Consider the following 14261-nt stretch of genomic DNA (forward strand, 5'->3'; position numbering starts at 1 on the left):
GGCGATGGCACTACTTTGGCGCGAAAAGCAAGAAAAAGCGTAGCCTCCGAGATGTGTGTTTTATAACCGAAAACGCCAAAAATATGTCACGATGTTGCGGATCTCGAAGGCCACGCTTTTCGGGCCTGCATGCCATCGTGCGCAAACAAACCAGGAATGGAATGGGAACATTGCAACGAGGCTGCCACCTCCTCATTCATCTGATTTTGGTGCCTTCGGCAATCGGCACCTCTGAAAAACACTATGCCCGCGCATTACAGTCAAACCTCGTTACAACGAACACCACATTAACGAACATTTCAAATTAACGAACTTTTAAGAAATCCCGTGCCGACTGCTTATAGTTTCAATGTAAAAATATTTCACTACTACGAACTTCAGAATAACGAACATTTCAGAATAACGATCGTTATTTAATTCCCGTGTAATCTTAACAACACCTCAGTACTACGAACTTACATCCCGAAATGCGAGGATTCTTAGATTTCAGTGTATCGGTCATGGCAGTCGGAGCTGTAAGGTAGCAGACGACGCAGCGCGAAGAGCAGACGCCCTCCAGCTAAAACCTGAGATGGCACGGGAGGAGAAAGACGCGGGCGGAGAACTTTTTTTTTTTTTCCTTCGTTGCCGAGGCGACAACGCATCAGGTTTTGTAAAGGCCCAACCGCATGCATAGCACGCGACTTTCGAGCAAAGGCGACTGCGACAAACGGGCTCCGTCGCGCTGCTCGATTGAAAACTATCGCGCGCACGCAGGCAAATTACGAAAAAGAATTACAGAGTAGATGAATGACAACATGCCAAATTTATTATTGTCTTGTTTGAGATAAAGATGCCATAAAAGCGTTTCGGGACTTCCTTTTTTCGCAATCTTATGTTTAACCGCGGCAGTAGTATCTGCTGTGATCCCATGGGGCGCCCGGAAGCGTACGCTGCCTACGCTACGTCGCACTTTGCAAACTGCGTTATGTTGGGGTTAGTCCACGAGGCGCATCTCGACAACGTTTCCTCTTGCTGTCATAGAACGTTTAAGAAAAGCCGCAGCGCCTCACATCGTTGCTTCGCAGCAGGGGCGTAGCCAAGGGGGGGGTTGGGGGGGTTCAAACCCCCCCCCGAAATTTTTCAATTTTGCTTGCGTACATAGGCACGCACACATACAAACGCACGCACGAACATACATAAAGTATGGTTGAACCCCCCCCCGGAAAAAAATTTCTGGCTACGCCCCTGCTTCGCAGGGCTAAGGGCTACCTCACACGACGACGATGTTCAGATTGCAGCAAGCTACCACCAATGCAGCAAGCTACCACCGAAACATCAAAACGAACCGTCGATCATAATTAACGACAAAATACGGCCGCTGCCTCGCTCTCCGCGTGAGATGGGGCTGTAAAGAAGGTAGTCTATAACTTGCATTCCTTGAAGTACGCGCCGATTGGAAGCATCACGAGCAAATTGCAACCGAGGGTCAGAGATGCTGCCATGTTGTCGGATATCGTCATGCTCACTACCGGGCGACAAGCGATGTTTTCTGGCTTTCCAGAAACCTGGGGTGCTATCGCGGAACGATTCTATTTCAGATTCCAATGCCTTTCGTGCTTTTCGCGCTTGGCCAGTGGTCAGAACGACGGTCCGTCCGCGTTATCAGCGCGATCAGCCAGCCGTGTGGGATCGGAAATAGCATCGTTTCGCGATTGTACCCCTGCGACAAGCGACGGCGATAGATGGCCCTCCGCGACAGCAAATCCTGTCGGCCGTCGCTCAAAACTCGCGTGCATGCAGTTGGGCCTTAAAGGATTGCAGCGATGACATGGACGACGATGTCACGGTAGCACCCGAAGATCGCGACGAGTCCGTGTCGGCCACAGATGCATTGGACTACATGAGGAAACTCCGCATATTCATAGAAAAAAGCGGAACAGCGACCGAAGCGGCGGATAAAAATGCGGACGGTCTAGAATCGTTCGTGACGCAGAGTTTGTGCTGCACCCGTCAAAAACGATCACGGACTATATTTCAAATAAACGTGCCTTGTCTGACGTTCACGTGTGCATTGTTGTGAGAAACGAGTTCAAGGACGTACCGTTGCAAAGGTAGGACGTTTGCGTTACTGAAATTCTATTGTTATGGTAAATTTTTGGGCTTTCATTATAACGACCTTTCAGAATAACGAACATTTTTCCGCGGTCCCCTGAAGTTCGTTATACCGAGATTTCACTGTACAACCTACAGATCGCGCATCAAACAAGCCGGTGCACTCACAAGCGCTGCGCAACCAACCAGATCAACATAATGCAATGAAACCCCCTTTTCATCACCTGCGCGTGAAGAGTAATCAGAACTTGTCAGAACGCGGCCGAAAATGACCAACATTTGTTAGGAAAAACGCACTCACTGGAGTTCGGCGTGGCGCAGCTTTCGATATATCGGATGTTTCGCTGTGTGGGAGCTCGATATACGTGTGCACCAGCCCTATACTTTTGCATTGGAAATTCAAGGGGATTTTTCAACTGTTCGATATAGCCAATAATTCGATATATCTGAGTTTGATATATCCGGGATCGACTGTACTAGTAGCTATGATGTGTTCGATAATTTTACAACACTGTAAAGTTAGTGAAATAGGATGGTCATTTCCTAGTGTTAAGCGGTCGCTGTATATAAAGATGGGCACGATCCGGGCTGTCCTCCAGTCCCTGGGGAAGACAGTAAAGAAGAGTGAAAAATAATAACCGAAAATTTTGCCAGACATAAGGCACATCGCTGCAGGAATACGTATGGGATATTATCAGGACCGAACGATGCTTTGGTTTTCAAATTTAGCAGCAGAGGTACCACACCAGGATAACAAATGAAGAGTGCGCCAGCTTCAGGGAACAAAACTGATCATGTCAGGCACACACAAAACGCGGCAACTCTGTTACATCAGAATGGAACTAGCCATGACAAGGAAGTGGCGAAATTTGTATGAAGGCACGTTGTGGCCATCTCTCTTTATGAAAAGTGGCAAGCCATCTTTCTTGCACCAGTGGATTGCCTTGCCTTTGCGTGTGGTGTTAAATGCTTATCTGTTTTTGTTTTTTTAATCTAACCCCAATATCAAGGCATTGATGAGTAACGCGGGAGACGAATTACAGCTCATGATTACTGAACTGGATACGGAAAGTAGAAGAGTAGGTCTGAAAATTAATATGCATAAAACTAAAGTAATGTGGAACAATCTTGGCAGAGAACAGCGCTTTGCGATAGGTGGCGAGACATTGGAAGTTGTAAAGGAGTACGTCTACTTAGGACAGGTAGTAACCGCGGAGCCGAACCATGAGCGTGAAATAACTAGACGAATAAGGATGGGATGGGGCTCATTCGGCAAGCATTATCAAATCATGAATGGTAACCTACCACTATCTCTCAAGAGGAAGGTATATAACAGCTGCATCTTACCGGTACTTGCCTACGGAGCAGAAACCTGGAGACTTACAAAGAGGGTTCAACTTAAATTGAGGACGACGCAGCGAGCGATGGAAAGGAAAATGATAGGTGTAACCTTAAGAGACAGGAAGAGAGCAGAGTGGGTCAGGGAACAAACGGGGGTTAAGGACATCATAGTTGAAATCAAGAAGAAGAAATGGATATGGGCCGGGCACGTAGCACGTCGGCAGGATAACCGGTGGTCATTAAGGGTAACTGACTGGATTCCAAGAGATGGCAAACGCGTGAGGGGGAGACAGAAAATTAGGTGGGTAGATGAGATTAGGAAGTTTGCAGGTATACGTGGCAGCAGAAAGCACAGGACCGGGTTGATTGGCGGAACATGGGAGAGGCCTTTGCCCTGCAGTGGGCGTAGACAGGCTGATGATGATGATGATGATGATGATGAATATCAAGGCTTTCTTTCTCTGTGAAGCATAACACTCGAGGCCAGCCACTGCGCCACTTCTTCTTGCTGACAGGCGAAACAGTTTTTTGTGCCTGTTTATAGTTTAAAAAGAATAGACAAGCACCAAACATTGCACATAAAGAATAAGCTGTCTACTAGTGTATTTCAGAATGCATGCCAATTTTCCTGGCCATATTCTGCTTTGGTGTGCCTCGATTAAAAATTCACCACTTCCTTGTCATGTGTAGTTCTGGTATGACGTAAGAGAGGCCGCGTTTCCTGCACGCCAGGCACCGTCAGTTTCAATATTGCCCTTAAAATTTGATGATGAATATCTCCGATTACATGCAACTTTTGCACTTTCTAAAAAATGGTTATGCCATTAATTGACACGCATAGCAACTTTCTAGATAAACAATTGCCTTTAGTAAATAATTAAAAAGTTAATTATTGAGCTTTTGTTGATCAGTTGCGGCATTGTCTTTTTAGTTGAGGCAAAGTAGTTCTGCTTCGACACAGAGTTCATGTGCCGAAATGACAGGAGCCTGACTGTCAAAGAACTTTTACAACGATTGTACTGTCTAAACAAAACAAAAAAAGCAAAAAAAAAAACAGCCTGCATATATTAACCAACGATAAATGGTGGCATGGTTCTACTGTTGGTGGCAGGAAGAAGGCAGTTCAGAGTCGACTAAACACAGTGCAGACCAACCGTCTGCAGCCCTAGCGTTAACAAGTTGCTTCAACAGGCAAAAATATTGAGTATTAGAATGGCAAAACAATCTCATAGAAAGGTCAATTGGAGCCCACTACTCATCAGCCTAAGGTCTGCACAGAAAAGTAGTTCAATAATAATAATAATAATAATAATAATAATAATAATAATAATAATAATAATAATAATAATAACAATAATAATATCTGGGGTTTTACATGTCAAAACCACAATATCATTACGAGGCCCGCCATAGTGGAGGGCTCTGGAAACCTCAACCAACTGCTGCTCTTTAACGTGCACTGACAGCGCACAGTACACGGTAGAGCACTGCACGGGCCCGGGCCGACCCGAAAGCCCGGGCCCGGCTCGCGGGCCCGGCCGTCCGAAGCGTTTTCCGATGGGCCCGGGCTGGGCTCGGGCTTGAAAGTGCGGGCCCGGGCCGGGCCCGCGCTTGAAGCTGCGGGCCAAGCCGGACTCAGACCCGCTCATTAAAAGGCGTAAGTCGGGCCTTCGAGCACACGCGAACGTTATGCATTGCATGGTCAAAGGTATACTGTGCCAAGCTGAAGTGACACGTGAAAGAGCTGGCTCTTAGTAAAGCTTAGCAATAAAAATAGAAAAACAGTTGAAGTGCTAGCAATGGGCCAGATCACGGTTGTTCCCATGGGAGGAATAAAGATTTTGGTCTTTTATTCGAGGTTGACACATACGGTACATTTCATTTTTATTCCTTGGTATTACGTGCCAAAACCACGATATGATTACGAGGCACGCTGTAGTGGCACCGGATCAATTTCGACCACCTCGAGTTCTCTAACGTGCACCTAAAGATAAGTATATGCACGGGTGTTCTTGCATTTCGCCCCCATCAAATTGCGGCCGCCATGGCCGCGGAAATCGCACCCGCGTCCTAGGACGTAACAGCGAAACAGCTTAACCGCTGAGCTACCACCGTGGACAAAGCAACATTTCGATGCATGTACACACCGGATTTTCCGTCCGATCGCCCGCTACAAAGCGCACGCCATCATTAATAATCATCATCAACAACTAATATTCTCTAGCAGGCCCGGGTCGGGCCTGGTCATGAACAAGCGCGTCCTGGATTAGTTTAGTAATGAACGCCCGGGCTCGGGCCGGGCCCGGGCTTGGAACGACGGGCCTGGGCCGGGCTCGGGCTGGGTACAGTCAAGTACGCCTGGGTCCGGGCCAGGCCCAGGCTTGAAACCATGGGCCCGGGCCGGGCTCGGTTCGGTCATGTACGCCCGGGCCAGGCCCGCGCTTGGAACCACGGGACCGGTCTGGACTCGGGCTTCATAAAGGGGGCCCGGGCCGTAAAATCCGACCCGTGCAGTGCTCTAGTACACGGGCCTCTACCATTTTGCCTCCATCAAAATGAGACCTCCGGGTCGGCAGCCGAGCACCGTAACCACTACACCACCACAGCAGACAAAAAAGTGGTTCATTAGCAGGCACATGCAATAGGAACACAGTGTGCGCACCTGTTTGCAGGCCAGCGTGGTCTGAGCATCAGGGTTGCGTATCTTGTGGCCCTCATCAAGGATTACGTAATGCCAATCGTGCTTGAGCAGCAACCCCGACATCTTGGAGACACAGGCGTATGAGGTGACCAGCACCCCATTCTCTTTGGCAATTTGCTTCACCAGGGACTCCTGAAAGGCAGGGTGGAAACCTTAAGGAGAGCAAATATTCTGCTCACCATTTAAGAAACACAAGCTATTTTAGTGCATCAGATTAATCTGTTTCCTATAATGGAGCACGAGTTATGCATCCCCGGAACCACGTCTTTGTGGTTATGTGACAGGTTAATCAAGTCCTGGGGATTTCGCACAAAAAGAAAGCAATAAAGAAACTTCGGCAACTACATGATTCGAGATTAAACACGCCTCTTTCCATATGATGAAAATTTCAGGCCAGGTGTGCGAGACATGCTGGCCTTGTGTTGCTTCTACCCATTTTCCTCCTGCTCCTTGCCTCAATGTCCCCAACTGCCTTCTTCAGTGTGGTTGACAGTCAGCGTTTTTTGTGTTAACTACCCACTCACACTCCTGCATAGCACCCACCAGCACTCACCCATACTTGAGTTGTTGGTCTTGAGTTGGTGGCCACGTGTGACAAACACATTGTGAGTCACTATGTTGTTGTAGCTGCACTTAAGATTCTTAAGCACTCCTTAAGACGCACTTATTGTCCAACATTGTCGGAGCACGGGTGAGCACTGGTTGCATCCAGTCATGCTACGCAGCACTGTTATGGCAAAATAGCATCACCACCCTTTTTCTTTGCAGCTGTTTCTCAGTGCAATGCATTGTGGGTTGGTGTGGTTGGCATGAAAAGTGCCCAGATGAAGTAAAAGCAATCTTGACACCGTCCTCACCAGAGCACGTTGGCAGCCACCGGATATGTTGGCTGTGTCAGCGCATCGGACTATAGACACCATTGTCTTCACCAACATGCCGTAGTGTGTGTGCACACTCATGCAGTTCGCAATACAACCTTGATGTTCCCGCACTGACTCGTCATTTTGTTTGCCATCATCTACCATAGGCTACACAGTCACTGATGATTAAAAATGAAGTACACTGTCCCCTAACAGGGCCAGAAACTTGACATACCATGTTTCTGTTCATTTCGTTGAGCCAGTTTTACATTTACAGTAGAACCTTGCTGATACATTTCCGAAAAAAAAAAACGCAAAAAATAAACGTACCATCCGGAAGAACGTACCATCCGAATATAGTAAAAATTGAGGCTGACAAGCCCATATTAAAGTGCATGGGCAAAAAACATTTATTTCTCGAAAAACATAGTGGGACTCTTCGATTTTCAAATTTCTGGCAGCTCCCTGGCAGCCAGAGGTAAGCCTGCTAGTTTCGGTCCTCACAGGAAGCGTCGTGGTCCCGCGTGTTGAAATCCCGAGACAAGCCAAAGATTGCAAAATTGAACACGGGGACAACCGATGTGAACGTAAAGAAACACTACCACCGTGGCAGCAAACGATACTTTGTGCCACATGAGCGTCAGTTCTTTCTGCATTGCCGCTTGGAAATATGGGGCTAGGCTTGCCGAAGAGCGGAAGTGACATTCTCGAGCATATGCATCTGGGGTACGATCACGTAAGTTTGCAAGATTACGTGCGACTCGCCCCGTCCGTGAAGAAAACTGCCATGCTGCTAATGGCTTAACAAGCTCAATTATCTGTAGAGCATGTAACAATTGCGGTACAACACGATGCGATATCCCGCGAAAGTGATAGTGCCCCTAAAAGCGACAGCTGCCCACGGCTATCGCATACTACGTCGCACACGCGCACTGATAGTTTGCGTGCTGTCTTAACGCTTTCGTGACCGTGGAAAAAACGGTTGGTTTTGGCTAAAGTCCCTAGATATTTCCCTGTTCTTTCTTAAGTACCGACAACCATTGAAGCGCCGGCGACGAATCTCATTGGCTAACGCTCGTTTTCGGTAGCCATGTTCTTCCTAACTTTTTTTCCAGCACCTGGTGAAACGCGTCCCCCATTCACTAATGACAGGGGGTTGACGGGAGGAGAACGGCGCGTCACGGTAGCATATTGTCCGTTGAAAGATGCGTGGCTAATGTACTTAGACGCACATGGCTTTGTAAATCTTCCAAGTTAGGAAGAAAATGGCGTCGGACGCCAGCTGTGCGTGAGAGAGGACCGTGAAAGGAGGCAGTTGTCGGTACTTAAGTAAAAAGGAAAAATCTAGGGACTTTAGTTTTGGCTAGTCCAGGAAAAATTTTTTTTTTCCTGCCACAGAAAATAACTGACGCTAAAGTGTAGGGTATCAAATGATAGAGGAAGAATTGGTCTTGCCAACAGTATCAATTTCAAACAACGGAGTTATTTCGAATATAACACAAAAAATTATCAAACAAAGAAAAATGCACCAAAAGAAAAAAAGATTCATAAAAACATCAATGCTACTCTGCAAAGGGTAAACATTAAAAAAATCGAAATATATGCTTTGAACGGAAAAACCTTGTAGAATAATAGTGGAAATATAAGCTCTGTAAGTACAAAGATTATTTACATAAATACATGAATACAGGCACTAGTGCCTATCATGCCACCGGGCGATGCAGTTTCTCGACACGGTGAAACAAAGGCTGACTGCACATGTTCCTGAAAAAAATTTTCTTTTTCTGTCCATCTTTCCTAGCATAGTTTGCAGTTCTGGTATTTTTCAATTTTCCTGTGTATTCGTTCAAATGAACAATGTAGCCTGTTCCAAATCTGCAAAAATCCATAATTGTACCCTCATTTGACCTCTTCCTTTCTCATATACTGTCGAATACCATACCGACCTTCAGATTTCACCATGTTCTCATCCACTGAAAGGTTCTGACGGGGTTAAAAAATATAGCGTAGAAATCGTTCATGTGTTGCAATAGAGAAGACATGTGGTGAAGCTTCTCGTGGGATGCGAGGGTCGTTTCTTTTGATCAGACACACTCAAGAAGCCTTGAACCTTTTCTGTGGCATCACTGGCGGTGGACGAAGGCCTGGAAATATGTGCCGTCGACACCAACACCAATGCCAGCGCGGGACTTCTACGATTACCATGTACACATGGAGTGCGACGAACTTGCTCTTCTCTTCAGTAACCTCCCTCTATGGATCCGTCCCTCTCACTGTATGTTGACTTTTCGAAAGTATGCATCCACGCATACTTATCTGTGTGGTTGCATATCTCTCTGACGACTTCTGCAGTGAAAAACAACACGAAGACGCCGCCGCGCAGCATACCGGAGCGCTCGGTCAAAGTCCACTCCGCGCCGTCTTTGTGGAGAGAACTGCGCTTTTTCTGCAGCCAGCACCAAATGCTCCCGTCCGAATGAAGTTACAGTCAAACCCCACTACAACGAAATTGACGGTGCTCGGAAAAATGTTCGTTGAAGCGAACATTTCGTTGTAGTGAAATTGAAAAAAATATGACTGACCTGAGCTAGTAGAACAGAGGAACTTTTATTTCCAAACATCAAAAAGTGTCTGCTGCTTCCTTTGCGTCCCCAGCAGTGTCACGACGCAATTCTCATATATGCATAGCGACGCCATGTTGGAAAGCACGCAGAAACAACGGCTTCCACGAACGAACCAAACAGAGGCACGGGCGCGCAACACGAACTGCACAGTTGCACTAATATGCTAACACTAGCTATTCGCCGACAACGGCGAGATGCAGGCATGCTATCGCGGAACGATGACTTACGCCTTATTCTATGCTATTAGGCAGTTTTAGAATAGCGTACGCAAAGCTTTGCGTTGGCCTTTCGGGCAACTGCGCATGCATCGTACGCTAACCGCTTGCGGGCTCCCGTTAAGTGACGGAAATAGCGGGCCGCAAAACACTAACGCTAACTTAGCGTACACTATTCTAAAACAGCCTATTCTTATCCACCATTCGCAGCTGGCTGATCCCATTGATAACGCGGACGAATTGTTGCTCCGACCACCGGTCGCACTGGCCAAGCACGGAAAGCATTGGCATTAGAAAAGGCATCGCTCCGCGATTGCACCCCAGGGCTGCTCGCGTTGATAACGCAGTGTACCGTCGCTCTGACCACTAGCGAAGCGCGAAAAGCACGAAAAGCATTGGAAAGGCATCGGAATTAGAATCGTTCCGCAATTGCACCCCAGTGTTACAGTGTTCCAGTGTGAAAAACTGAGCTTCGGTTTCGGATTGTCTCCGACTAAGAAGCAACTCAAGCCAGTTGCGAAAGCAGGGCAGTCTGATAGCCGTCGCTATCAAGCAATGGCGGCCTCCATACTCGGTTATAGCCACCATAACTCAGTCAACAGCGGTTGTTTCTGGTGGTGCCAACACGCAATTTAGACTTTGAATTCGCATTTTTATGTTCTAAAATGCATCAAAATGTCCGAGATTGTGTTTATTGCACGGTAAATTAAATTTCTGTGCCCCGAATGGCATCGCCAAATTTCGTTGAAGCGAAATGGCAGCAGAAAAAGTGTTCGTTGTGGCGAGCATATTTATGCATTCACTCCTATGGACTGTTGAAGGGGAACCGAGAATTTTTCGTTGTACCGGAAATTTCGTTGAAGCGGAGTTCGTTGTAGCGGAGTTCGACTGTAACACCTTGCAGATAAGAGCTGTTATTTTTAGTATGCACCGGATACGTTTACATCGACGCGCGGACAGCGATAAAACGACCCGAGGAGAAGACGAAACTTACCGGCGGATAGCTGCTGATGTTCCGGGGAGGTTTGACGCACTTTCGCCGTCCGTACTGAAGCCTGGCGAATCGAAGTCGTCTTCCGTGTCTGTGCTGCTACCATCATCCAGAGATTCCCGCTCACGATTATTCGGAATCCGTCGAAATTTGCCGTTTCAGTGGAGCACCCGCGAGCGACGTTGACGCGAAGTCTAAAACAACGAGCGCTCACCTACCCAACTGCGAACGAGCTTTAAAAATCTCCCCGCGGTGGAAAAAGGAGACTCGCAAACAAAACTGATAAAAAACATGTTATTTTACCCTTTGTATTGCGTTAGCTGTCCAGAACCACTCAGAGAGTGCCAAAACTTGAACTTGAAGTCATCGATAACATACTATCGATGGGAATAGGCGCGGTCACGAAAGTGTCAACTTGAGACGTGCGGCGGTACGTTTGCCGCCACTCGTAATTGCACCATCTCGCACAGTGGAACAGGCTTTAGAAGATAACACCAGGCGTAATGGCAACCGAAGGTGAAGTTTCTGAGTGCCCACACTCCGATATGTCGAGTCCTCACAAAGATGGCGGCAAGCAAGCATCATCTCTTTTTGGCGTCTGATAGCCAGAAGCTTTCTAGATATATTCCACTTTGTCCTGGCAGATTCTGGTGACCCGTGGGTAAGCAGAACTGTCCAGCCAGAGCAAAACAAACACCGACCAGAAGTGTGCCGCACGATGGGCAGAGCAACCTGATAGTAATGCGCTCTGGGAGAAAAGTGTGGAGAAAATGACGTCTTATCGGCCGCATCCACTGGGCAAAATGGCAGCGTTGCTATGGTTACGTGGCGCGGCGTCTTGTATAGCGACGGCGGCATGTGCAATGTGTGCATTTCTGTAGGTCTCGTACCGTACCGTGGAGGACTGGAGGAAAGACACCATCCTTTCTTTGTGCCGCATTGTTAGCTCCACAGTATTCTCCCGGCTGTTGTCGTAGTCATGGGGCCTGAACAAAAGCACGTGGACCGAGTGCGTATGTATGTACCACGCTACAAATGAAGGATTTGCAATGCTCAGCGAAATCGTGCTAAATGCTACAGAAAAGACACATTTTATTTAAATCCATTGAAGATTTTGACGGCCAGCGTGCCCGCCTGCCTTCGGGTCGTTGTGGGGTTGACAGGGAGCTGAGGCAATGGCTGAGGAGGTGATCGAGTAATTCAGAGAAGACGCAAAGGGGACAACTGAGCAAAGCAGAGAAGGCCCTGAGGGGGAAAATTAGGCACTGCGTGGAAGCTGCCGGTCTGCCATTTAGCACTTCACAAGTACACGAGAGGGCCCTTTTTGCACACCTGAATGAGAGTTTCCGGCTGCAGAACGAATCATACGACCGCAGTTTCTCGCGGTGCTGAACATTACGCCGAATAATCGTATTTTTCAGAAACGCATTAACCGGAATGTATTACCCATAGCTCTATTGGGTTATTTTTAGTTTTCGCTACAGCTGTGCGAATAGCAAAATTTTGGGTGCGAAGCGAATTTGAATATTGAAGTGTGAGTGCGAATCGAATATTTTTCTAATATTTTTAGAATATTTCTTGAATGTTTTTCGAATATTTTTCTAACGCTTCAAAGCGAAACTGCAGAAAAAAGTTGGAGAGGATTCCTAAGCATATTCTCATGAGATAGCAACATGAAAGTGTTTCTTTTTGCTAGGTTGATGAAGCACTGGCGGAGTGGTGTTTCATAGTTGTCTTATCAAGAATGAGGCAATGTAGAGGCCGAATGGTATTTATGTACATGATGTGGTGCAACCAAAATGTTGCCGACAACACTTTACATGTGATAGGCAAAGGCGCCATTTCCTCAGCCTCTCCTCCTCTTTCATCTTCTGTGGAAGCCCAACTGATGTGGCAGACAAGGGTGAGCGTCCTTCAAGTCCAGAGTTCCAAATCGGCCTCGTAGACGTCAATATATAAGAACTTCTGAAATTTTGGATGCTAAAAAGCTTCGGCTTCCGATTCTTTGGACTTCCTGCCCAAATTTTAGGTCCAAAACGGCATTAATTGAGCTCCCACCACTGCCACATCTTTCATCTCCATGTTGGAACCAGCGTTTTCTTGAGTTAATACATTTGCGACCGTAGCGGAGCTTGAAAAGGCAGCTTTGCCGCTATACAGGGGTGTGATGAGGTGAAGCATATTGAAAATGTAGGGACCACTTCCAATCGGACGTTGATTGTGTCTTGGCTAAGTTCGACCATAACGGAGCTTCAAAGGCAGCTTTGCCACAATACGGGCGCACGATGAGGTGAAGTATATTGAAAATGTAGGGACCACTTCTGATCGGACGATGACTGTGTCTTGGCAAAGGTAGCGATGCAGGCTTGTTGGTCTGCCGTGGTTCTTGGATGTGGGCGCAAAAAGACAAGGACGAAGGGAAGAAGGACACACACACTGGCGCTGCCAAACTTCGGGCCAAGGCTAAGAACTTGATGCACGTCCTCTGGAAGGCTCAGACCTTCAGGGTTGCACACTTCACTGTTGACTTTTTTTGAGTACAGCGTCGCGGCATGTCTTCTGAAAAGGTATCTTTGTCTAGCGGATCAAGCTACTGAGAACCTTTGGAGGATCCAGTTAAGGCATCTTCGAGACCGCGTTGCGAAGGTACCGAAAAAAGTCAACAGTGAAGTGTGCAACACTGAAGGTCTGAGCCTTCCAGAGGACGTGCATCATGTTCTTAGCCTTGGCCCGAAGTTTGGTAGCGCCAGTGTGTGTGTCCTTCTGCCCTTCATCCTTGTCTTTTAGCACCCACGTCCAAGAGTCTTGGCCAAATTCGACCTGTAACGGTGCTTGAAAGGCAGCTTTCCCGCTATACGGGGGTGTGATGAGGTGAAGCATATTGAAAATGTAGGGACCACTTTCCATCGGACGTTGATTGTCTCTTGGCTAAGTTCAACCGTAACAGAGCTTGAAAGGCAGCTTTGCCGCAATACGGAGGCATGATGAGGTGAAGCATACTAAAAATGTAGGGACCACTTCCAATCGAACGCTCACTGCGTCTCGGCAAAGTTCGACCGTAACGGAGCTCGAAAGGCAGCTTTGCCACAATACCAGTGTGTAATGAGGTGAAGAATATTCAAAATCTGAAGGGATCACTTTCAATCAGGCGCTGGTGGTATTTGTGTTTGGGAAGTTCGAATTGTTCGAATAGTAAAATTCCAGTGCAAATCGAATCGAATAGCAAACACTATTAGAAAAATATTCGAAATTTCAAATATTCGCAACACCACTAGTTTTCGCGATTGCAAGCATAGGAGCCAGGAAATCGTACTAACAAGGTTCTACTGTATATGCGGGGATTTAAGTATATTTGCACTTCACTTTCTCTTAATTTAACGAAACTATGATGGTAAAACTAACAACAGCAGCAGCGTTCTTAAATTGATGCATAGC

At 47.1% G+C, this 14261-nt stretch overlaps 1 protein-coding gene across 1 annotated transcript in view; it reads right to left on the bottom strand.

The window, feature by feature from the left end:
* Positions 1–14261, bottom strand: part of LOC119400575 (DNA excision repair protein ERCC-6) — a gene marked incomplete at its 3' end in the record, with an annotated part of 295855 nt that overhangs the window by 23567 nt on the left and 258027 nt on the right. The window contains 1 exon segment of the mRNA XM_037667637.2: positions 6098–6268. Within this exon segment, the coding sequence (XP_037523565.2) occupies positions 6098–6268 (171 nt within the window).

This window comes from Rhipicephalus sanguineus, chromosome 7 (genome assembly GCF_013339695.2).
Source record: "Rhipicephalus sanguineus isolate Rsan-2018 chromosome 7, BIME_Rsan_1.4, whole genome shotgun sequence".
Classification (NCBI taxonomy): domain Eukaryota; kingdom Metazoa; phylum Arthropoda; class Arachnida; order Ixodida; family Ixodidae; genus Rhipicephalus; species Rhipicephalus sanguineus.